This window comes from Salvelinus alpinus, chromosome 7 (assembly GCF_045679555.1).
Source record: "Salvelinus alpinus chromosome 7, SLU_Salpinus.1, whole genome shotgun sequence".
NCBI lineage: Eukaryota > Metazoa > Chordata > Actinopteri > Salmoniformes > Salmonidae > Salvelinus > Salvelinus alpinus.
In genome coordinates this window covers 41,542,310-41,568,021 of record NC_092092.1, presented here as the reverse complement: position 1 = coordinate 41,568,021, position 25,712 = coordinate 41,542,310, and the positions used below count along the sequence as shown (strand labels likewise).

The window sequence follows — 25,712 nt, the reverse complement described above, 5'->3', positions numbered from 1 at the left end:
CTGCTTCTTAGGGTACAGGTTATAACTCATTACCGGGGTGTTACGCCTCAGTGGGCTAGTGCTCCATGCATCAGCTTCAGCTTTCAAAGTAGACAGGTACACACGCACACTTGTGCATGCATGGAGACACACACACAGCTGGATATGACAACATGTTGATGCGGTCACTAGAGTGTGGTGATATAAACACACCACACCTGGCCGCACCCACAGGGCAGAGGAACATGCACGCGTTGACTCTCTTACAAAGATACTAAATGAGATCGCAACAGGTGTGCCTTGTTAAAAGTAAATTTGTGGAATTTCTTTCCTTCTTAATGCATTTGAGCGAATCAGTTGTGTTGTGACAAGGTAGGGGTGGTATACAGAAGATAGCCCTATTTGGTAAAAGACCATGTCCGTATTATGGCAAGAACAGCTCAAATAAGCAAAGAGAAATGACAGTCCATCATTACTTTAAGACATGAAGGTCAGTCAATCTGGAAAATTTCCATAACTTTTAAAGTTTCTTCAAGTGCAGTTGCAAAAACCATCAAGAGCTATGATGAAACTGGCTCTCATGAGGACCGCCACAGGAAAGGAGTTACCTCTGCTGCAGAAATTGCAGCCCAAATAAATGCTTCAGAGTTCAAGTAACAGACACATCTCAACATCAACTGTTCTGAGGAGACAGCGTGAATTAGGCCTTCATGGTCGAATTGCTGCAAATAAACCACTACTAAAGGACACAAATAATAAGAAGAGACTTGCTTGGTACATGAAACACGAGCAATGAAAATTAGGCCGGTGGAAATCTGTCCTTTGGTCTGGAGTCCAAATTTGAGATTTTTGGTTCCAACCGCCGTGTCTTTGTGAGACGCAGAGTAGATGAACGGATGATCTCTGCATGTGTAGTTCCCACCACAAAGCATGGAGGAGGTGTGATGGTGTGGGGGTGCTTTGCTGGTGACACTGTCTGTGATTTATTTAGAATTCAAGGCCACTTAACCAGCATGGCTACCACAACACTCTGCTGCGATACGCCATCCCATCTGGTTTGTGCTTAGTGGCACTAACATTTGTTTTTCAACAGGACAATGTCCCAAAACACACCTCCAGGCTTGTGTAAGGGCTACTTGGCCAAGAAGGAGAGTGATGGAGTGCTGCATCAGATGACCTGGCCTCCACAATCATCCGACCTCAACCCAATTGAGATGGTTTGGGATGAGTTGGACCGCAAAGTGAAGGAAACACAGCCAACAAGTGCTCAGCATATGTGGGAACTCCTTCAAGACTGTTGGAAAAGCATTCCAGGTGAAGCTGGTTGAGAGAATGCCAAGAGCGTGCAAAGCTGTTATCAAGGCAAAGGGTGGCTACTTTGAAGGATCTAAAATATAATATATTTGTTGGTTACTACATGATTCCATATGTGTTATTTAATCGTTTTGATGTCTTCACTATTATTCTACAATGTAGAAAATAGTCAAAATAAAGAAAAACCCTTGAATGAGTAGGTGTGTCCAAACTTTTGACTGGTACTGTAGCTCCAGATTGCATTCAATGGTCACAAAGGAATCCTCCCAAGGCTTTTTTAATTGTGACTCATCCTTTCTAAATGCCCAGATGATAGTGGTTGGAGAATATGGTCTTAAGACTCCTCCTTAGTTCCAGTACTGACTTACAACCAGGTAGTCTAGCAGTTAAGCACGTTGGACCAGTAACCAAAACGTTGCAGGTTCAAATCCTATAGCCGGCAAGGTGGAAAACTCTGCTGTTCTGCCCTTGAGCAAGACAGTTAACCCCCAACAACTATCACGTTTTACGGTATGACCCAAGTGCAGACAGTGTTGAATAAACAAATGTTTATTCATTAAGCAGGGGCAGGCAAACGATAGGTCAAGGCAGGCAGGGGTCAATAATCCAGAGGGGGTGAAAGGCACCAGAACAGCAGGTGGGCTCAGGGTCGGGTCAGGCAGAGGTCGGTAATCCAGAGTAGAGGCAAAGGTACAGGACAGCAGGCAGGCTCAGAGTCAGGGCAGGCAGGAAAGGTCAGAACCGGGAAACTAGAAAACAGGGACTATATCAAAGACAGGAGCAAGGTAAACCGTTGGTAGGTTTGAATGAACAAAACTAACTCGCACAGACAGACAGAAAACACAGGTATAAGTACCTAGGGGATAATGGGGAAGATGGGCGACACCTGGAAGGGGGTAGAGACAAGCACAAGGACAGGTGAAACAGATCAGGGCGTGACAACAACAACTGCTCCCGGGTACCGATGATGTTGATCAAGCCAGCCCCCCGCACAGAAGATGCATTTCGGTTGAATGCATTCAGTTGTGCAACTGACTAGGTATCCCTTTTCCCTTAAACTGCTTCCATCACAGTTTCTTATTACCTCTGCCTGCCAAGTCCACTCTGTTGAGAGGTTATACCTTTTGCATTGATCAGCGTCTGTATCAGTGTCTGACTAACTGACTCAGCGAAGCCTTAAAGAGCAAGTCAGCAGGCAATGCTATAAGGATGTTATGACATAGAATATCCTGTAGGTGTGCCAGCGTCATCCGTTAACATTATCTCAGACTCAGGCAAGAAAAACAAAGTGGTTGTAACATACTTTTACCACCGCAGGGCTGTGTTAGAGTCAACACTGACAATACGGAAGTCATTAACCTGAGAACGAAAACGAGTTCATCTGGTTGTGGTGCATACATCATTGTCTTTGTGTTTGATCTGACTAGCAGGTCCTGTTTGGCAATTTTGATTACCTGAAGAATAATGAGAAACAAACACAACATTGATTGTGCATTGGGTTATGCATCAGTGACAGAGAAAAGCTCTTCAGTCATGCGACAAAGACACAATGTTGACATAACTTTGACTGTTATACTAAACAAAAACATAAAACACAACATGCAACAATTTCAAAGATTTTACTGAGTTACAGTTCATATAATGAAATCCGTCAATTGAAATAAGTTCATTAGGCCCTAATCTATGGATTTCACATGACTGGATGGATTTCACATCTGTTGATCACAGATACCTTAAAAAAAGTAGGTAGGGGCATGGATCAGAAAACCAGCCAGTATCTGGTGCGACCACCATCTGCCTCATGCAGAGTGACACATCTCCTTCTCATAGAGTTGACCAGGCTGTTGATTTTGGCCTGTGGATTGTTGTCCCACTTCTCTTCAATGGCTGTGCGAAGTTGCTGGAAATTGTCGGGAACTGGAACACGCTGTAATACACGTCAATCTAGAGCATCCCAAACATGCTCAATGGGTGACATTTCTGGTGAGTATGCAAACCATGGAAGAACTGGGACATTTTCAGCTTCCAGGAATTGTGTACAGATCCTTGCAACATGGGACCGTGCATTATCATGCTGAAACATGAGGTAATGGCGGCGGATGAATGGCACGGCAATGGGCCTCAGGATCTCGTCTCTGTATTTCTGTGCATTCTAATTGCCATCGATAAAATGCAATTGTGTTCATTGACGGTAGCTTATGCCTGCCAATACCCTAATCCCACTGCCAACATGGGGCACTCCGTTCACAAAATTGACATCAGCAAACCACTAGTCCACACAACGCTATACACATGGTTTGCGGTTGTGAGGCCAGTTGGACGTACTGCCAAATTCTCTAAAACAACGTTGGAGGCGGCTTATGGTATAGAAATTACCATTCAATTATCTGATAATAGCTTTGGTGGACATTCCTGCAGTCAGCATGCAAATTGCACGCTCCCTCAAAACTTGAAACATCTGTGGCATTGTGTTGTGTGACAAAACTGCACATTTTAGAGTGGCCTTTTATTGGCCCTGGCACAAGGTGCACCTGTGTAATTATTATGCTGTTTAATCAGCTTCTTGATATGCCACACTTGTCAGGTGGATGATTTATCTTGGCAAAGGAGAAATGTTCACTAACAGGGATGTAAACAAATTTGTGCACACAATATTAGAGAAATAAGCTTTTTGTGTGCATGTACAATTTCTGGCATCTTTTATTTCAGATCATGAAACATGGGACCTACACCTTACATGTTGTGTTTATATTTTTGGTTAGTCTATTTACCGTATAAGGTATGGGTGGGTCCCATTCTCTCTTACTGTATCCCTGTCTTTCACAACCCAATTTGGCCTCACTAATACCACTACCCAAGAGACATAAAAACCACTAGTGCTCTTGGCTCTGCTGTTACCGTAGTAACAGAGACACACAGATCTTGGATTTCATTTCACTGAATAGGGGGTACATTCTTGCCCCCATAAATATTCAAATTAGGAGAAAACACCAGTTCAGACTATCTGATATTGCAGGCCTTCTGTCAAGACATAGTAGACAGAACAGACAAATGGCATGCAACCTGTGTCTACATTCTACAGTGAGCCGTATGTTTTCAAATGCTATGCAATTTCGACATGTATTTTCTATTGTTGGATAGCACTCTTGAACGTAATGAATAAATGCGGTTAATACCCAGGAATTTTGGTACAACATAGTTTCAACATCAATGACTCTTCCTTTGATTAGCGATTAGGCTATATGAGATTTTGTTTGGACTTTACCTTTAAATTACATACGCTATGCATTATGCTATTCCATTACAGTAAAGCATTGAATAATTTGCTTTTGCGATGTCCAGGTGTCCAACATCAGTTTGGCATAGTACCCAAGCAGAGAATGCCTCGCATTCGCGTCGTGTCACATTCGCACACTCCCCGATTGTGCGCGCGAACCATGGTCAACCGCGCGACCACTGTTACATCAATTAAGGCCTTATAAAGAAAACTTCTAAAACCAGCAGTGGTGCATACAGATGTCATCTGCAACATCAAAATACAAACTTCACGTAAGATTCAATCATTTTCGACCGAGAAGTCGGATGGAGCATATAAAGGCAGCCTTTTCTGCCTCATCGAAGTACGTCCAAGATTGCACAACTAAATGGGTCTCTTAATATATGTGCCCTTACCTGCCCACTGTTTGGTTGGCGAGCTGTCGCATTCTATTGAATTGCTTCTTCATCTTCTATTTTTCTGCGTTAACACCGATGGATAGAGCGACTCCACATATCTCATTGACAAACAGTCCGGTTCTCCAACGAGAATTACAAGACAGCCCACCTTTTAACAATCCGTTTTTATCATAGCCATAAGGAACGCATCGCAAATAAAGAGTAATAGGGGAGACAATTTCAACGCATTTTATGGTCCCTGTCACGCAGTCCACAGCTCAGAGATGCTGAACCAATTTCTCCGGGCAGAGTGACAGCTCACGACACGACACTGCGCACTAGCGCAGTATGGGGAATGTAGTTCCACCGACCAAACGTTGAGCCTACAAAGAGACCATCATGAATTCTACATGATACAGTGTTTAAAACAAGGTGTATACACTTTTTTTCCCAACCTGACAAAAGATCTAGCTAACACCCTTGTTCAGTTTAAAAGTAATTCCATTGCTCTATAGGTAGGTTACATTGAAAAACAAGAATTGAGTGGGCATTCACTGTTCGTATGGGCCAAGGTCTACTTGCAGACCCCAAGTACCAAAATGTACTTTTTAGCATTTCAGTATATACAATTTAATCTACTTACAATATTAGATGACATATACATCTAATACAACATGTTAGATCATGTCTGAGGAACCTGGTTTGATACCTGGTCGGTCACACACAGACCCTGGCACATGTCCCTAAAATGTCCTTTTGTTGAACAATTTGGTTTGTTGATAGTACAATAAAGCAGTCAGATAGTATAACTAGTTTAGGTAGGCCTAGTCTGCAGAAAAAAAATATTCTGTGGTTTACTAAGGAAAACAGCATCATCTTGTGGCTATTAAAGCAGAATACCACACAGATTCTTTACTCATTTAATTGGCATAATTAGTGCTTAGCATTGGCTGCAAAAGTCTGTGATAGCTTTTTACAGCAACACATACACTTTCTGTTCTCAAGGAAAAATATCCAAAGGAATATGCTGTCATCGAAGAGAGAAATGACTTTGGGTGCTATGCAGTTATTTATTATTAGGCTACCATATCTGGGAACTTCCCAAGTATATGCATTGTAATGCAAAACATTACTACACTGAGAACATGCGTTTAAAGTGATAATACTGTGACTTGTCAAACAACACAGCATTTATTAATTAAATTAATGAGAGTATCATACCTATACAAGGCATGTTGGGTTTTCTTACCCTAGATATCTTGATGTTGGTTTTGATTTAATCTGATCTGATGGGTGCATGCGTGCTTAGTCCCCTCCAGTACTCCCTGTTCACCCACGACTGCGTGGCCACGATGAGACAGCCTATAGGAAGGAGGTCAGAGACCTGGCAGTGTGGTGTCAGGACAACAACCTCTCCCTCAACGTGAGCAAGACAAAGGAGCTGTTCGTGGACTACAGGAAAAGGAGGGCCAAGCACACCTCCATTTACATCAACGAGACTGTAGTCGAGCGGGTCAAGAGTTTCAGATCTAATTGATTTATAAAGCCCTTTTTACATCAGTAGATGTCACAAAGTGCTTATACAGAAACTCAGACTAAAACCCCAAAGAGAAAGCAGATGTAGAAGCATGGTGGCTAGGAAAAACTACCTAGAAAGGCAGGAACCTAGGAAGAAACCTAGAGAGGAACCAGGCTCTGAGGGGTGGCCAGTCCTCTTCTGGCTGTGCCGGGGGGAGATTAAAAGAGTACATGGCCATTTAGACCAGATTGTTCTTCAAGTTCCTTGGTGTCCACATCACTAGGGACCTATCATGGTCCAAACACACCAACACAGTCGTAAAGAGGGCATGACAACAACGCCTATTCCCCCTCAGGAGGCTGAAAAGATTTAGCATAGGACCTCAGATCCTCAAAATGTTCTACAGCTACACCATCGAGAGCATCCTGACTGGTTGCATCACCACTTGGTATGGCAACTGCTCGTCATCCGACTGCAAGGCGCTACAGAGGGTAGTGCGTACGGCCCAGTACAGAGCTTCCTACAATCCAGGACTTCTATACGAGGCAGCGTCAGAGGAACGCCCTAAAAATTCTCAAAGACTCCAGCCACCCAAGTCATAGACTGTTCTCTCTGCTACCGCACGCCACGGCAAGCACTAACGGAGCGCCAAGTCTGGGACCAAAAGGCTCCTTAACAGCTTCTACCCCCAAGCCATAAGACTGTTGAACAGTTAATGAAATGGCTACCAAGACTATTTGCATTGACCCCCTTATTTATTTTTGTATTTATCTCTTGCACAAGCTCAATGTACATTCACTGGATTCACACTCTTCACATATGCTGCTGCTACTCTCTGTTTACTATCTATGCATAGTCACTTTAGCCAAATACATTTCAACTCAGTTTTTCACAATTCCTGACATTTAATCCTTGTAAAAATTCCCTGTCTTAGGTCAGTTAGGATCACCACTTTATTTTAAGAATGTGAAATGTCAGAATAATAGTATGATTTATTTCAGCTTTTGTTTCTTTCATCACATTCCCAGTGGGTCAGAAGTTTACATACACTCAATTAGTATTTGGTAGCATTGCCTTTCAATTGCTTAACTTGGTTCAAACGTTTCAGGTATTTTCCCCAAGTTTCCCACAATAAGTTGGGTGAATTTTGGCCCATTCCTCCTGACGTAACTGAGTCAGGTTTGTAGGCCTCCTTGCTCACACACACGCATTTTCAGTTCTGCCCACAAATGTTCTATAGGGTTGAGATCAGGGCTTTGTGATGGCCACTCCAATACTTTGACTTTGTTGTCCTTAAGCCATTTTGCCACAACTTTGGAAGTATGCTTGGGGTCATTATCCATTTGGAAGACCCATTTGCAACCAAGCTTTAACTTCCTGACTGATGTCTTGAGATTTTGCTTCAATATATCCACATAATTTTCCATCCACATAATTTTCCATCCTCATGATGACATCTATTTTGTGAAGTGCACCAGTCCCTCCTGCAGCAAAGCACCCCCACAACATGATGCTGCCACCCCCGTGCTTCACGGTTGGGATGGTGTTCTTCGGCTTGCAATCCTCCCCCTTTTTCCTCTAAACATAACGATGGTCATTATGGACAAACAGTTCTATTTTTGTTTCATCAGACCAGAGGACATTTCTCCAAAAAGCACGATCTTTGTCCCCATGTGCAGTTGCAAACCGTAGTCTGGCTTTTTTATGGCAGTTTTGGAGCAGTGGCTTCTTCCTTGCTGAGCAGCCTTTCAGGTTATGTCGATATAGGACTCGTTTTACTGTGAATATAGATACTTTTGTACCGGTTTCCTCCAGCATCTTCACAAGGTCCTTTGCTGTTGTTCTGGGATTGATTTGCACTTTTCGCACCAAAGTATGTTCATCTCTAGGAGACAGAACGCGTCTCCTTCCTGAGCGGTATGACGGCTGCGTGGTCCCATGGTGTTTATACTTGCATGCTATTGTTTGTACAGATCAACGTGGTACCTTCAGGCGTTTGGAAATTGCTCTCAAGGATGAACCAGAATTGTGGAGGTCTTTTTGGCTGATTTCTTTTGATTTTCCCATGATGTCAAGCAAAGAGGCACGGAGTTTGAAGGTAGGCCTTGAAATACATCCACAGGTACCCCTCCAATTGACTCAAATTATGTAAATTAGCCTATCAGAAGCTTCTAAAGCCATGACATCATTTTCTGGAATTTCTCAAGCTGTTTAAAGTCACAGTCAACTTAGTGTATGTAAACTTCTGACCCACTGGAATTGTGATACAGTGAATTAGAAGTAAAATAATCTGTCTGTAAACACTTGTTGGAAAAATTACTTGTGTCATGCACAAAGTAGATGTCCTAACCGACTTTCCAAAACTATAGTTTGTTAACAAGAAATTTGTGGAGTGGTTAAAAAACTAGTTTTAATGACTCCAACCTAAGTGTATGTAAACTTCCGACTTCAACTGTATATAGCCTCCGTATTGTTATTTTATTGTGCTGCTATTTTACCTTTAGTTTATTTAGCTTACTTTTTTTACACATTAAGGTTGTGTTCAGCACATGTGACAAATGACATTTGATTTGACGTGGATGATCAGTGTCTTGTATCTATCCTTGCATTGAAAAATGATTGGGTTGTTTTCCCTTCTGCTAGGCTCAAGAGCTTTTATAGAGCAGAGCGTACAACTTCCGATCCTCTCCGTTTGTGGATCTGGAGGCCTCTTCATAGATTTACCAGGCTCAAATAAATACAGTTTAGCACAAAGGCATTTCACTTGCTGTAAAGTCCGGAATGTGTTCCAAAGGACAGATTCCAGGTGAGGCCATTTTGAAAGATTGAAGTATCTGAAATTGATTTTGGGCTGCATGTTAGTCATGTTACAAACAGTAGGTAATGGACTTTCAGATTTTGTTGTGAGGTACAACAATTAACCCATTTAATCCCGAATTTTAGTAAGCCTTTGAAATAATCAAATCAATATTTTTTTTTACATTTTCATGGAAAAGTAGGTGAAAAAGTGTGTTTTATGGTCGGTCACAATTGTGACAAGTGGGATAATGTGATGTATACTGAATTAACATATTTCTCCTATGCAGTCATGAAAATTCTTATATATCCCAGCCCAGTTATTAACACATTTAAAACTCTGTCACTGGCAGTCCCCAGCATTGCTACTAGAATGCCCCATCACATTCTAGTGTGACTATTTTACATATCAAAAACCCTTATACAACACCGATATGAATACTGAGAGCAAAGACAAAAAAATAACAACCATCAACGTATTTCAACATTGTTACTTTATTGTATCATTGTTACTTTAGTGCAACATGTATTGAAACATCAATATTGTAACTTTATTGTAACATTTGAACTTGTACTTTAGTGCAATATTCATTGTAACATTGTCATTGTGACATTTTAGTGCAACATTCAATAACAACTGTATAGCAGTCGTGTCATTCATTCAGATTGAACATAAAGGTAACATTTAGGATAGAGGTAGCCTGTGGAACATGCATTCAAGTAGAAGCCTACAAAAAAAGATATATATATTATACACATACATACATACATTATAGAGGTAGGCTTCAGAACCAAGTGCACGATTAGTTTGTGCATCACTATTTTGAACTGCGATCAGTCAGACCTACTGTCATACAGTATGTCTTGAATCAATTGATCCTCTTTTCCAAAAACATTTCAGTCATTTTGATTGTCTTCTTCCATTTTTGTTGACTTTTCTTTTCTTCCTAGAGTCCGTTGTACTGCTTCTCCTCACCCTTTATTGACTTTTCAATTAGTCTTTTATTGGCTTTTTCAGACCTTTTTCATTCGCTCTTATCTCCTTTTCTACTGTCTGTGGTATATCTTGAAGCACTCAATGTGCAGTGGCGCTTTGCATTTCTGACATGCATAGGTAGTGCATTTGTCACAATGACAACATCTATGGAACCGGTGCATCGTGATGATTGGCCAGTGAGAAGCTTTGTCATATCTTGCCTGATCTTCAACAGTAGCAGCAGTAGAGATCTCCTTCCGTGGCTCAGTGGTTTCATGCCAAACTTTTGCATAAGAGACTGTGCCACTATCCATGAGAAGGTGAGCAGGTTGATGGTCCCTCCCATAACATCTCTGTAAAATAAATGGCTGTTTACAAGTGCACTGTTGAGAGACCATGAAAAGATGGGCCACCACCACTTCTTAGACCTTATGGAGATATGGTATCTTGAAACCTGTAGGTTGTGAAGTTCAACACCACCCATTTGCTCATTTTATCGGTTGATGCATTTTGGTTGTGGGACTTTGTCAAAAGGCACATTGCTCCTTGTTCATCTCTTGACAGAGGTCTCACTGTATTTCTCCTCCATGTTTGTTGCCACTGTGACAATGTTATTGTCTTTCTAACGGACAAGCAACCTGTCTCCTTGGGTCAGAACCTCAGAGGTTTCCCGGAGTAACTTCATGAAGTCCTTCTGTGGCTTGAATTGAACATCAAACAGACGATTTTGCCTCATCATTCCAGAGCTCCCATATCCTCTTTTTGTCATTTCATCGAGGAGTGCAAGCGAAGTGAAGAGGTTGTCATGAAGGAACTTGCAACCTTGAAGCACCTGAGATTGCTCTGCAACACCAAGAACGACACTGGGTCCATGACCCAACCCAGTCTCAGGAAGGAGAATGTAGGGTGGTGAGGGGTAGGTCATAATCACTGATAACGTTGTTCCTGTCATGATCAGGTTGCATAGGTTCAGCATATACATTCAACAGCCTGGCTGGCAAATTACCTGTCTCCCCCTCATAGTCCATATCTGACCCATCGCTATCACAATCTCTGAGGGATAACTGCAATGTTGCACGCCTTGTCTGAGCAACATATCCAGAACTTGGCTCAAAGTGAAAAACAGAGTAGAAAGAACAGAGTAGACAGTTAGGTAGAACAAGAACTATGTATGTGTATAAGTATGTGTATACCTAGATGCACTGTGTTATCCTGCCTGTCACTATTGTTGCCTTAACATGTTTACTCATTCTATGACCACACTGAACAAAGTTGAGTAATTGCAAATGCATATATAAATACTAGACACCTTAAAGATGATGTGTACCAAAAATCTTTGTCCTATCATTATGTTAACATACTTTACTAACCTTTTTTGGGGGAGCTTTGATGCAGCCATCATCGTCTCATGGTGCAACCAGGAAGTAAACAGCTCTGGTCATGTGAAAATTGACAAAATTGACAAACATGTGGCACTGCACATATTTCATTGAGACCCTTTATTATTTCAATATTTGCTAGAAATGCATTGATATATCATTCAGTAAAAATTTTAGAGGCTTATAACTGGAAACGTTTTTTACGGTCACTATTGTGACTGATGGGATTAAATAGGTTAAAATTAAGCGCAACTGAATTATAAATATGATCATGTTTACAGCAGAGGGCAACATTACGCAGTGGCTTGTTTGAAAGTTTAAAAAATCCACGCATGCGCCGTCAATTACCTATATTAAACTACAGTACGATAGGTGGCGTGTGTTCTTATGTGGACTGTTTTTCTCTGAAATACTAGCTGAAGAGGAAGTAGCAGGAAATATGTTTTATATCTGTGGTAGCAGTTTACTTGTTGAATGACAAACTTTTTTGTGTTTTATTGCTCATTTGATTAAACAAATATTTACCTTGATATAGGATATCGTAATAATATCTTCGTTAATACATTGCATTTGGACTGAGAGGAAATGCGGGACCGAACTAAGGAACTTGGAAATGTGAGTGTAAAAAGAAAAACAGACTAGCTAACTTATACTAACCAATATCAATGAATATAGACGTGTATGCATGGTCAAATGCAGAATTTGAATATAGACGTTTATGCATGGTCAAATGCAGAATTTGTAGCTATTTCATTGGGTATCCAATGTATTCTTTATCTTTTAGCTATTAGTGCTAGCTACATTGATTTAAATTGGCGAACCTGGCTAGTTTTTTTGTAAACCTCGGATATCTAGCTAAGTTAGCATAGTTAAGATGGTCTAGAACCAAGGATGGGCCAGTGGCTAAAAGTGTATTGAAAGTTCAATGCCGCACTCAATATGGGTTGCATGTTGGATTTACCTGTTAATGACGTGATGATTGTGTCCATTCTTTCCCTATTCTCTCTTCCTCACACACCAGACCGCAGAGGCGTCAGACGAGGAGGAAGAGGGCAGGGCCCTTATGGTCAAACCGGGGATTTCTACAGTGAAGGAAGAGAAGAATGATGCTTTTTTCAAGAAGGTGAAATCATGCAAATGAATTCAAGAGTTGAGACATCTGTTTGCGTTTTTATGGTGACTTGATGTCAGTTTCAATGTTATGCTACTCTGCAGTACTTTTATCTTGGCTTGTGGATGCCAAACACAGGAACAGTTTGTTGTGCCAACATAAACTATCATTCTAATGTGATCTGCCTGAAATAATGTCAAGTCAAAATCAGTAGCTTTTCTGTATGCCCAATGTACATGTTATGCGAATACAGTCAGCTCGTCAGTGACACACAGGGTGATGCGGAATTTGTCTCCTGGTCTTTTCTTTAGTGCCACTAAAAAAACTAGTTCACAGTTTAGCTTCTATTACATTTACCAGCCTGTTTATCCCTTCTCATCAGGTCCAAGAGATTCGAGGGGTAATGGAGATGCTTAAAAAGGTGGTCTCTGACCTTGAGAACAAACAGAAGACAGTGTTGGGTGTGGCACTGCCAGAGGACGGTCAGTAGAGCAACACTAACACACTAACATTAGTGCTAATATGCTGTATGTAAATGTATGGCATGGTGGTAATGTATGTAGGAGTTATTATATGATATGCATAGAATATTGCATTTCCACGGTTACAGAATGACACAGACACTGAGATTTTTTTACTTTAAATGTATACCAAACAAAAAACATTATTTGCAAAGTTAAACAAACCATACAACTCAATGCACAAGGACTACTTTGAACAATTTCCACTGGGAATTTAACAAAAACATATTTACTTGTTTGGTAACAGGTAGATCTGTGATGGAAACAGGAAGTTTTGGTGCAATTCTATAAATGGCAACAGGTTATTTGTCCGTTCGACAAATATATATTTTTGTGTTGGTAAAATTAATTATGTGAGAAATGGCAGAAACTCCTTTTTATGTGCAAATATTGATATAATAACCATCCTATTGGAGTCACGTGATATGATGCATGGTTCACCCACTATGACTTGGGAAAGCATGCAATTTATTAGGCTACAGGTGAAATAAATGATGATGAAATTCACAGAGTGGTGAAAGTGCACTGTGATTAGCTTGATGCTCTTTTTTCCAATAAATATTGAGGGTCTTATTCTGGTGACATGGTGATTTGATGCTTGACTGCCGTTTCGACAAAAATAATCTCATGTAGACTAACCTACCCGCACTGTATCTGCGAGCTGGCTAGAGCGCACGCGGCAAGACCGGAGTAGGCATATTTGCTTTTTGTGACACAACTATCGGTAGAATTGAAAATGTAATGGAAACACATTGAACTTTAGATTTTTATTCTGTACATGAAAACTTAAGTGAAAATGTACAATTTGTGTGCGCTATGTCATCACATACAGATTTTTATCCGCAACAAGTCAGTTTGCTGGAAACGCACCATTGGTGGGGAAATGCGCATATTTTATTTATGCTGATTTTAGAATATTCGCATGACAATCTGTCGCCAATTGGATAGAAACCTAGCTACTTTTAGAAAAACGTTTGGTCCAAATCAGATGTTAGGTACTATTATATTTATTTAATATTATATGAATCCTATAAATTAAAATAGCCAATTTGGGTGCAATCAATTAGCTTAATTTAGCTTAAGTTCAAATTATATTTCAATAAAATATTGTTGCAGGAATGCTAATCTTATCTGTTTTCTAACTACAGAAATGATATCAGAACAATCTGAGATGGTGGGTGTCATGGCTTGCTGAAATGACATGGAACAACCCTACCGAATGGCGCAGCGATCTAAGGCACTGCATCTCAGCGCTAGAAACGTCACTATAGACCCTGGTTCGATCCCGGGCTGTATCACAACCGGACGTAATTGGGAGTCCCATAGGGTGGCGCACAATTGGCCCAGCGTCGTCCAGGTTAGGGGATGGTTTGGCCGGGGTAGGCCGTCATTGTAAAATAAGAATTTGTTCGTAACTGACTTGCCTAGTTAAATAAAATTAAATACTATGAATTCTCATTGTAGCTAATTCAGTTGCAGTCATAGTTACCGATTTTTTTGGTCGATTTGGTAACAGAATGACACGTTTTTAATAACTTAATAAATCATAAACCAAATTCTTATCAGTTAAAACATTTTATGCAACGGGTGGTTTGAAATTCCCATTGTTAGTCTATCCTGCCCATGATATACTAAACAATATACACATGGCCACATTCATAAAAAGTGCCATCATTTGTCATTACCTAGCAACACACTACTATTACTTTTACAGATCCACTGTCTCATTTGCTCAGTCATGCAATTTAGAAACTTGATCTCCACTGTAAAAAGCATCAAGACATTATCTCTGACATTTGCCAGTCTATATCATGATTCAGCATCATTTGTATGGATACACAAAGAAATGTAAATAAATGAACAAGTAAAACGAAACGCAACTAGTTTGCAGTCTTTCCAGCCGACATGCTGACCAGACCGGACACGAGCGTTGCAAAATAAATTTAGAAATCTATATTATTCAATTATTGCACCCACACTGCTCCAACGAGCGTTTGCGTTGCCACGGGCTGAAATAGAACTCCTTTCTATTTCTGATGCAGATCACACTGAAAGTCCTGCATCTCCCATCTCCTCATTGGTTTATAGAAGCAGGTACCCACGTGCCATCTCCTCATTGGTTATACCCACGTGGGTGATTGAAAGACTAAATGCTTTGCCGGTTGTCGTGGTAAAAGTGTAGATGCCAATCACCATATAAATTAAAATATGAAAAAGCCTGGAAGGAGGAGAGATGACTAGAAACTATTCGGTTGGCCGTTTTATGTGTGGATTAATTGTCGGAGTAGAAGACCTTGTGCATTTCAGGTAAAATAACAACTTAATGTTTATATCCCAGGACAAATTAGCTAGCAAGTGCAAGCTAACTAGCTAAATTGCCATACATGTTTAATGCTTTTCGACCTGTCCCCAAATTAATGTCATTGGTTCAGAGTTAGTTTTGATATTTTAACCTGCGTGTCGTGATCACGTTTGGTGTAGGGGGACAAAATACATTTATGCACGATGGCGCACGCGTGCAGCCGGTTTGGGTTCCGCAGTCTGAAGTGATTGTGTTAGCTGTGTTGGCTAGCTAGCAACGGTAAGAGCCTCCATAGCAACCATTTCTGTTTGCCATAGCAACCTCAAGTTCTGGAACTATCAACCAGCACTTGGGTAGATTTGCGTTACATGGCAGTCAATACGAATCGAACTAACGACCAGAGAATGCCGCTAATTGCACTTTACAAGCAGTGTTAGTGAATGTAACCTCACGTTTTGTTGCAAAATGTATGGTTTGGGAAAGAATCTTGTTTGTTCATGCTGGTAAACTGTTGTATAACAGCAGACATACACTTGAGTAGCTTTGCCTCCCGATAAAAAATTTCATAAAACATGGCCTCATGTATTACTGCTTATAACTAATTGGTAGGTGTACCTTTTTACTTCTGTGAACTTTAATTTAATTAGAAAATATATCAAAGATCGATGGGTTTTTTGGTAACGGTAAGACAAGACACTAGGCAATATTTCTTAAACCTACAGAAGGCAGATCAGTTTGCAAAACTAAATATAAATGTTGATATTAGTTGGTAGGGTACTTCAACATTATTGTGCTTCTAATACCTTCTAAGACTTTCTCTGCTAGACGTAAGACCCCTTTTCCATCTGTTTGACCAGAAATCAAAGCCTTTGCTTATTCAGCATTTTTAGGATGGGAAAATGGTTGAAATATGTAGAAATGCATTAACTCAGAAATTTCTCAGAAATATAGAATCTTACCTTTCATTTTACACCAAATTTGATCTGCCACTATGAGCTTCAAATGCAATTGAACACTGGACCTCCATGTCTTGTCAGAAGGGACACATTGTACTAAAAAGTGTCTCTGTTTGAAGGGCATTTTTCCTTTTTGGTGATAAAGTAGTTGTTGTTAAGCGTACTATTAGGTACCATTATTCCCTACAGGCTGAGGGATTAGTTACTCTGCCTGTTGACAGTAAATAAAAGGTGAGGTCGTAACGTTTCTTTGTCGTTCAGGTATGAAAAGGGAACTCCAAACCCTTCGGGAAGAAATCAAAACAATGGCAATGCAGATCCAGAAGAAACTGAACAGTGAGTATTCTAAACTGAAATTATATGGTGAGCTATTGACTAATGATCACAGGTGATTCGGTGCCCCCAGTGGATATACCTGAATACAAAAATATCCAACCGATTGTTATTTATTTATTTTTACAGCCATTGAACCCAAAAAAGGAGATGATGATGGGAGATATGTTCCCATAAACCTAAGGATGCAGAGAGCACAAGTGAGGCTTCTATATAATGAATAAAATCTTGATTGTAATCCCATATACAGTAGGCTGACATTAATTTAACACTTTCATCTCTCTGCCTCCTCTCTTTCTCTAGCATGGTGTCTTGTCTCGAGAGTTTGTGGAGTTGATGGGCCACTGTAACATCATCCAGGCTTCCTACAGAGATCGCAACGTGGAGAGGATACAGAGGCAGCTCAAAATCAGTAAGTCTGAATGTCATCTGTTACTGTTATCATACTGCTGATCAGAAAGTGATTTCAACACCATGGATTTTTATCTTCTGAATTCAAGACTACAATGTAGAAGTTCATCTACAATGGTGATTTCATGTGAAAAGGAAATATACCCAAAAGCAGTAATTGTTGTTATATCCCTCCAGCGGGCACCAATGTTACAGATGAGGAGTTGGACGGTATGCTTGAAAGTGGACAGACTGATGTTTTTACACAGAATGTGAGTATGACTGACTGACTTAAACTAACCACAATTCATGATTCATGATGAAACCACCTGCTGGCAATCTCACAACATTATTCTCTTTTTTTTGTTGGGTGATTTTCTGTTAACTATGACTTTTCAGGCTCTGTGTTTTTCTGATATAACAGAATGACAAAAAAACATCGAAATTGCATTGTCTAGTTAAGCTCTTTCGTGTTAGGTTTGGGACAAAGACAAATGCATATACAGTGCCTTCAGAAAGTATTCAACCCCCTTTGTGTTTTTCCACATGTTACAGCTTGAATTTAAAATGGATTAAATTGAGATTTTGTATCACTGATATACACACAATTCCTCATAATGCCAGTGGAATTTTATTATTAGAAATGTTTACAAATGAATAATTTTTTAAAACTGAAACGTCTTAAGTCAATAAGTATTCAGCCCCTTTGTTATGGCAAGCTTAAATAATTTCAAGTTGAAAATGTGCTTAACAAGTCACATAATAAGTTGCATGGACTTTTGAATGACTTGCCCATCTCTGTACCCTACACATACAATTATCTGTAAGTTCACTTAGACACTGAATAATAACCCTTTGAGAATGGGGAAGTTATTAATTACGCTTTGGATAGTGATGAGAAGTTTGGCTGTTTTTACTGACTCAGATATTTTCAACTCGTTCAGTCAAAAGAACCAATCTTTAGACTGGTTATGTTCATTTGAGTCAGTATTGCCCAGAGCATGCAGAACCCCCTACTGGCAAACAATGGAACTGAAAACGTGAGTCTACAACCCTCTCGTTCACCATGGGGAGCTTATTGGAGCTGTCATTTGTGACAGACTTGTAAACGTGTGCTTTAAACAATGTAGCCTACATTTGTTTGATTGCTAGGCATACAAATAAGATGCATTGATACGTTTGTAACGAGGTCTAGTTGTGGCTGTAACCGGACGAGATTGTGAACGACTGTTGGCAGAATGCATTGCTTGACCTCCGTCCGTGAAGGTGATGAGCACAATGTCGTTCGCAAACTGCAGCCCTCCCCAAACTATTTATTCTAGAGGTTGAGTTTGTTGAGCAAAGGCTATGTATGTTTTGGTTCTACAAAGCTGTGTCCGTCGTAATATTCAATAATCAATTAATTGCGATCATTCTTGCACCATGTGATCAGTTATCAGTTCTAAACATGTATTTTTCTTCTCTATGCTCATGATCTATTCTGCTATACCAAGTGTCAGGTCCTGACAAACTAACGAACAACTAGTCAAAGCCCAAACCAAGTTTATTCATCCACCGAGTCAAACAGCTGAAAAGACAAAGACATGTTTACACAAGCACATACAGTACCAGTCAAACGTTTGGACACACCTACTCATTCAAGGGTTTTTATTTGTACTATTTTCTACTTTGTATAATTATAGGGAAGACATCAAAACTATAAAATAACACATGGAATCATGTAGTAACCAAAAAAGTGTTAAATGAATCAAAATATATTTTATATTCTTCAGTATCCACCCTTTGCCTTGATGACAGCTTTGCACACACTTTTCGGCTGCTTTTCCTTCACTCTGCAGTCCAACTCATCCCAAACCATCTCAATTGGGTTAAGGTCGGGTGATTGTGGAGGCCAGGTAATCTGATGCAGCACTCTATCACTCTTTGGTCAAATAGCCCTTACACAGCCTGGAGGTGTGTTTTGGGTCATTGCCCTGTTGAAAAACAAATGATAGTCCCATGTGCAAACTGGATGGGATGGTGTATTGCTGCAGAATGCTGTGATAGCCATGCTGGTTAAGTGTGCCTTTAATTCTAAATAAATCACAGATCGTGTCACCAGCAAAGCACCATCACACCTCCTCCTTCATGGTGAGAACCACACATGCAGAGATCATCTGTTCACCTACTCTGCGTCTCACAAAGACACGGCAGTTGGAACCAAAAATCTCAGAAGGACAGATTTCCACTGGTCTGATGTCCATTGCTCGTGTTTCTTGGCCCAAGCAAGTCTCTTCTTATTGGTGTCCTTTTTGTAGTGGTTTCTTTGCAGCAATTCAACCATGAAAGCCTGATTTCACACAGTGTCCTCTGAAAAGTTGACATGTGTCTGTTACTTGAACTCTGTGAAGCATTTATTTGGGCTGCAATTTCTGAGGCTGGTAACTAATGAACTTATCCTCTGCAGCAGATGTAACTCTGGGTCTTCCTTTCCTGTGGCGGTCCTCATGAGAACCAGTTTCATCATAGCGCTTGATGGTTTTTGCGACTGCACTTGAAGAAACTTTCAAAGTTCTTGACATTTTCCGGATTGATTGACCTTCAGGTCTTAAAGTACTGATGGACTGTAATTTCTCCTTGCTTATTTGAGCTGTTCTTGCCATAATATGGACTGGGTCTTTTACCAAATAGGGCTATCTTCTGTATACCACCCCTACCTTATCACAACACAACTGATGAGCTCAAAGGCATTAAGAAGGAAAGGAATTCCACAAATGAACTTTTTAACAAGACACAGCTGTTAATTGAAATGCATTCCAGGTGACTACCTCATGAAGCTGGTTGAGAGGATGACAGCTTTGCACACTCTTGGCATTAAGGCAAAGGGTGGCTAAGAATCTCAAATATAAAATATATTTTCATTTAACACTTTTTTTGGTTACTACATGATTCCATATGTGTTATTTAATAGTTTTGATGTCTTCACTAGTATTCTACAATGTAGAAAATAGTAAAAATAAAGAAAAACCCTTGAATGAGTAGCTGTGTCCAAACTTTTGACTGGTACTGTATATTTATACCCTCCTTCTAGGCTGAGTCTCTTCCTTGCACATTTAGACAGTCAATACATTTTTGTTGCTCGGCAGGAACTCAAGTGACGACTGTTCGTTCTCACTTCATCTGACCTGACCTCGTCCAGAATTCCTCCCTAACTCACGTCTGTCCTACTTTATCTGTGACTGAAACCAAACCGTTGCCCTTCTCTCTATAGGATACATGAGATTAATAATAACATGTTCTGACAGAATGTAATCTTTCTGCACTACCCTTTCTCACTCAGTAGATTTCCATACACTCAGTTATAATATGGTAACATGAATAAGGATATTTCAAGTTAGAAGTTAGAATCCAACACAAGTAAAAGAGCAGTAATGGCTCATAGAGTGGAACTCAGAAAAATGGCTTTATAGTTTAATTGTCCAGCCAAATGAGTTGTAGTCAGACCACTAGAGATGTGGTTATCTGTTGTCTTAACATGAGGACATTTTTATTCATATTGACCTTGACCTCTGACCCTAGATGGAAGTTACTGCCTTCTTGCTTGGTATACCCACTGGAATACACTGGTTTCCATAGTTTATTTTAATTTTATTGCACACGACTGTCTGTTTCATATAGTTTGATACTTGTATCAGTAAAAAACAATCAATAATACCAAGGTAAACCATAAAAGCTGCAGCCCAAAGCTCAGTGAGCTTTTTCCAGTTACTGCTTTTTGTCCCTGGTTTCACTGCCACTTTTTCCAGTTACTGCAGAAATGAGCCCCATTTTCTTACCACAGTGGAGGCAGGATATTTGTCCACCTGATAAAGCATGTATTTAATGTATCAAAAATGTCTAATTTTTGACCAAATGTGTAGTTACTGCTCTTTTGCTTGGTAGGGAAGTATTTCCCTGCGTGCTTATGACAGACAGTTGGTGGTCGGCGCATGTCTCTGGAGCTGCTGAGCCGGAGGAGCGTGTATTAATCCTGCTGTTGGACTCGTTGCGGCCAGCAATAGTAAGTTAGGTCAAACATCCAACTAAAATGAACAAATCACTCAGAAAAACGAATCATGACTCGAGTCAGTATAGAGTCGTTCAAAAAGAACGAATCGTTAGCGAACTGCACATCACTAATAGTGTATCAATACACCCAGACTCTACAAATATACAGGCATACTTCCTAACTTAGTTGCTAGAGAGGAAGGAAACTGCTTACGGATTTCACCATGAGGCCAACAGTGATTCATTTTTTTTTTAGGAGTAAACTGAGGATGGATCAACAACATTGTAGTTACTCTACAATATTAACCTAAATGACAGTGAAAAGAAGGAATCCTGTACAGAATACAAATATTCAAAAACATTCATTCTGTTTGCAATAAAGAACTTAAGTAATATTGTAAAAAATGTGTCAAAGAAACAAAACAAAGCTTTTGTCTTTTATACATTTGCTAGGGGCAAATCCAACACAACACGGTCTACCAATCTTCATATTTTCATGCATGGTAATGGCTGCATGATGTTAGAGGTATAATTATCATCGATATGGACTGTAGTTTTTCAGGATAAAAATAAAATTAATAGAGCTAAGCACAGGCAAAATCCTAGTGGACAACCTGATTGTCTACTTTCCAACAGAGACTGGGAGACAAATTCACCTTTCAGCAGGACAATAACCTAAAACAGAAGGACAACTATACATACACTGGACTCGAGCGCTTACCAAGACTGCATTGAATGTTTCTGAGTGGCCTAGTTAAAGTTTTGACTTCAATTGGCTTGAAAATATATGGCAAGACTTGAAAATGGCTGTCTAGCAATGATCAACAACCAACTTGACAGAGCGTAAAAAATGTTTTTTTTAAAGGCTAATATTGTACGGTCCAGGTGTGCAAAGCTTTGAGACTAACCCAAAAAGACTCACAGCTGTATTTGCTGCCAAAGGTGATTCTAACATGTATTGACTCAGTGGTTGAATACTCATCTAATCAAGATATATTATTGTTTTCTTCCACTGAACAGAGTTTTGTGTAAATCTTTGACAAAAAAAAATGACGATCAATCCGACTTCGTAACAACACAATGTGGAAAAAGTCAAGGGGGTTGAATACTTTCTGAAGGCACTACATGCTCCTGGAGTAAAATTATGACATTTGTTTTAAGACACTCTTGTTTGCTTGCATTGGACTACAGGTTTGGATTTGGTAAGCCCTCATTGCAATGCCTGTGTCTGAGACATTCTTAGAAATCTGTATAGTCACCATAGTTGTGAAAGAGAACCCCATAGATTGAACCCTTTGGCCACCCCTGCTTTAGTGTGACTACAGCTGTTTCAGTTCAAGCGTAGGTGATGTTCTCTTGACTAGATGTGTTACGTTTTATGAGCAGTTAACTAGACACTTGTCATATCATTTCTCAGACATTTTGTCAGGCTCTAAAGAACCTGATTGTAACATTTACTCTCCCTCCTGTAGATCCTGATCGACGCTAAAGCCACTAAGCAGGCGCTGAATGAGATTGAGTCCCGGCATGACGAGATCCTTAAACTGGAAAGGAGCATTAGGGACCTGCATGACATGTTCCAATACCTGGCCATGGAGGTGGAGGCTCAGGTAAGACTGTCACACCCCAGGAGGACAAACTGGAGCCCTATTACCTTTCTTACCCAAGTGTGCACTTGTTAACTCCCTGTCAAAGGTTTAAAAGCTTTGGATTGGTGCAAGCATGGGCAGAATCCATTTTTCAAATTCTATTTCCCACACCAGTACAAGTGCACACACTTTGGGGAGAAAGGTGAAATGGGCTTTGGAGACTTGTTCCTGAGAAAGTTGGTTGGCAAAATACCTTTTAGTGAAGTGTTTGCTGAATTGACAAACTGTTGTTCTGTTATGCAGGGGGAGATGGTCAACCGCATTGAAGCCAACATCATCAATTCAACTAACTATGTGGAAAAGGCAGTGGCAGACACTGCGAAAGCTGTCACCTACCAAAACAAAGCACGCAAGGTAGGAGTTAATTTTAAGGTTGTTGTGCCAATTATTGGACAGGTTAGCTAATGAACATTGATACTACCTTTTCTATCGCTCTCTTCCTCTACAGAAGAAGATATGGATTGCGTTATGCTGTGCCATTCTCCTCCTCATTTTAGCCATCTCATTGGCTATCAGCTTCTCCTGAGATCCTGATGTGAGTACTCTTGTAGTTAGCCAAAATGGCCATATTTCAACATTAATTTACTGCAAATACAAAACTATGAACTATTTATTGATTAGGTCAATGTATTCAATCAACTTATTTTGTACTTTTTAGAAATTCTTCCTTGCAGTGTCATCTTCCTCTAACCCACTTTTGCCCTGGGACCTTGAAAAGAAGAGAAGTCCTGTCTTATTGATATCACTGACTTCTTAACTATCGATACCCTGGCACAGACCGGGAGGCACACATACACAAACAGCCATTGTCTCATGCTCATACGTTAACTGCCCCACTTTCAGCAAAAAGCAATGCTGAAGTTGTTTTTGGCTCTCTCTGTGGTGCCCTTTTCTTCAATGGCACCCTAAATGAAAATGTGTGGACAACTTGTTACTTACTCAACTTGTTGGACCCCTACGTGTCCCCAAGGAAGAATGCAGTATTTGAACCGACACTGACAAGATTTGCTCAGGAAAACTAAAGTGCTAAAGTGATTCTTATTGTATTAGTACAAAGCGAAAGAAAACATTTTAAGCGCTTAGGGCTTCTTGTTTTTAAATGCAGATCTAGAATAATATAATTGTATATCGCCAATTTATTATTTGGTGAGTAATTAAGACGTGCAGTTATCAAATTTGAAAGGTGTCTGAAATGGGTTCCATGTGACCCTTGTATATAGAGATCTTTTATAAAGAATTGGCACTTGAGATTTCTCTCCCATTAGGAGAATGTTGTCTAAGCACTGCCTCAAATGGCCCACTGCCTCCATGTTGTCCTATCCACTTCAGTATTTATTTATACTTTTAATATTATGGAAGCTGCTATGTTTAGTCTTGCCACAGTAATAGGAACCCTTATAGTTATGGTGCCTTTTTTCCTAATTAACATTTTCTTGTGTTTGCGGACATCTAAGGGCTCTGTCTGAGATCATGGAGTAGCTCACTACCTTATTTTAAAGAAGGGATGGAATCTGTGCTCTAATTATTCAATGCTCTTCTGCTTCAAGAACTCATTAACCATTTTATATCAATTTTTTTTCAAACCGTAAAGAGATCAGCCATGGTACTTTACCCTAGCCTTAATTCTCTGTGCTGACTAGCTCCTCCCTATGAAGTGACTAGAGGAGCTAAATACTTGTACAGTATTTGGCGAAACACATTATGTGGCTGTTGAATTTTGTATCAAATGTTCAGCAATTTAAACAAATTAAATGGGTTTAACTGTTGCCCAGATTAAAGTTTGCAGAGTATGGTTTGTCTCTGTGCCTTTTTCTTCTGCTACTGCTGCATATTCCCTGAGGGAAACAGTCCTCAGAAATATCACAGGAGGGACATCTTGCGCATTTAAAATGTAACACTTTCTAGTACTGTATATGTTCTCAATAGCCATCAGATTGATGTACTGTAGACATGGTGGCTACATAAGCAAATCCCTGACAGGGAAAGATTTGTTACACTGAACAAAAATATAAACTCAACATAGTGTTGGTCCCATTACTGAAATAAAAAAATCCCAGAAATTTTCCATAACCACAAAAGCTTCTTAAATTGTGCATACATCCCTCCTTTGCCAAGATAATTCATCCACCTGACAGGTGTGCATTTCAAGAAGCTAATTAAACAGCATGTTCAATTTAAGGTGCACCTTGTGCCGGGGCCAATTAAAGGCCACTCTAAAATGTACAGTTTTGTCACAACACGATGTCTCAAGTTGAGGGAGCGTGCAATTGGCATGCTGACTGCAGGAATGTCCACCAGATAATTCAAAGTTAATTTCCCTACGCTAAACTGCTTCCGTTGTTTTAGATAATTTGGCAGTACGTCCAACTGGCCTCACATCCGGCTTCTTCACCTGCAGGATCGTGTGTGGGTACTTCTGTCTGTAATAAAGCCCTTGTGGGGAAAAAACTCATTTTGATTGGCTGGGCCTGGCTCCCCAGTGGGTGGGCCTGGCTGCCAAGTGAGCACGCCTTTGCCCTCCGAGGCCCACCCATGGCTGCAACCCTGCACAGTCATGTGAAATCCATAAATTAGGGCCTAATGAATTTATTTCAATTGACTGATTTCCTTATGAACTGTAACTCAGAAAAATATTTGCAGGTTGCAATTACATTTTTGTTCAATACACATTTGCCCCATATGCCTACATTCCAACCAGCAATATTAATCTTACAACAAATCCTGCATGACACCTAATGAGATGTGTATAATACAAGCACCGTGCACAAACACATTTCCACTTTAGTCATTTAGCAGATGCTGTTTTC

The 25,712-nt window shown here is 40.1% G+C and overlaps 2 protein-coding genes across 3 annotated transcripts in view; one reads left to right on the top strand and one right to left on the bottom strand.

Moving 5' to 3' along the window:
* Nucleotides 1-5,239, bottom strand: part of LOC139581045 (rho GTPase-activating protein 44-like) — a 121,665-nt gene extending 116,426 nt beyond the window's left edge. For both annotated transcript variants that reach the window (XM_071410374.1, XM_071410375.1), the window contains exon 1: nt 4,966-5,239. In XM_071410374.1, the coding sequence (XP_071266475.1) occupies nt 4,966-5,018 (53 nt within the window). In that variant the 5' untranslated portion in view covers nt 5,019-5,239. The remainder of the gene's footprint in view (nt 1-4,965) is intronic.
* Nucleotides 5,240-11,996: 6,757 nt separating this feature from the next.
* On the top strand, nt 11,997-24,697 carry LOC139581044 (syntaxin-4-like). Its single transcript, XM_071410373.1, has 11 exons — nt 11,997-12,232; nt 12,639-12,740; nt 13,111-13,210; nt 16,769-16,843; nt 16,970-17,040; nt 17,144-17,252; nt 17,429-17,502; nt 22,729-22,866; nt 23,149-23,259; nt 23,354-23,440; nt 23,564-24,697. The coding sequence occupies exons 1-10, from the start codon at nt 12,203-12,205 to the stop codon at nt 23,429-23,431; spliced, it is 888 nt and encodes a 295-aa protein (XP_071266474.1). The 5' UTR covers nt 11,997-12,202; the 3' UTR covers nt 23,432-23,440; nt 23,564-24,697.
* The last annotated feature ends 1,015 nt before the right edge of the window (nt 24,698-25,712 follow it).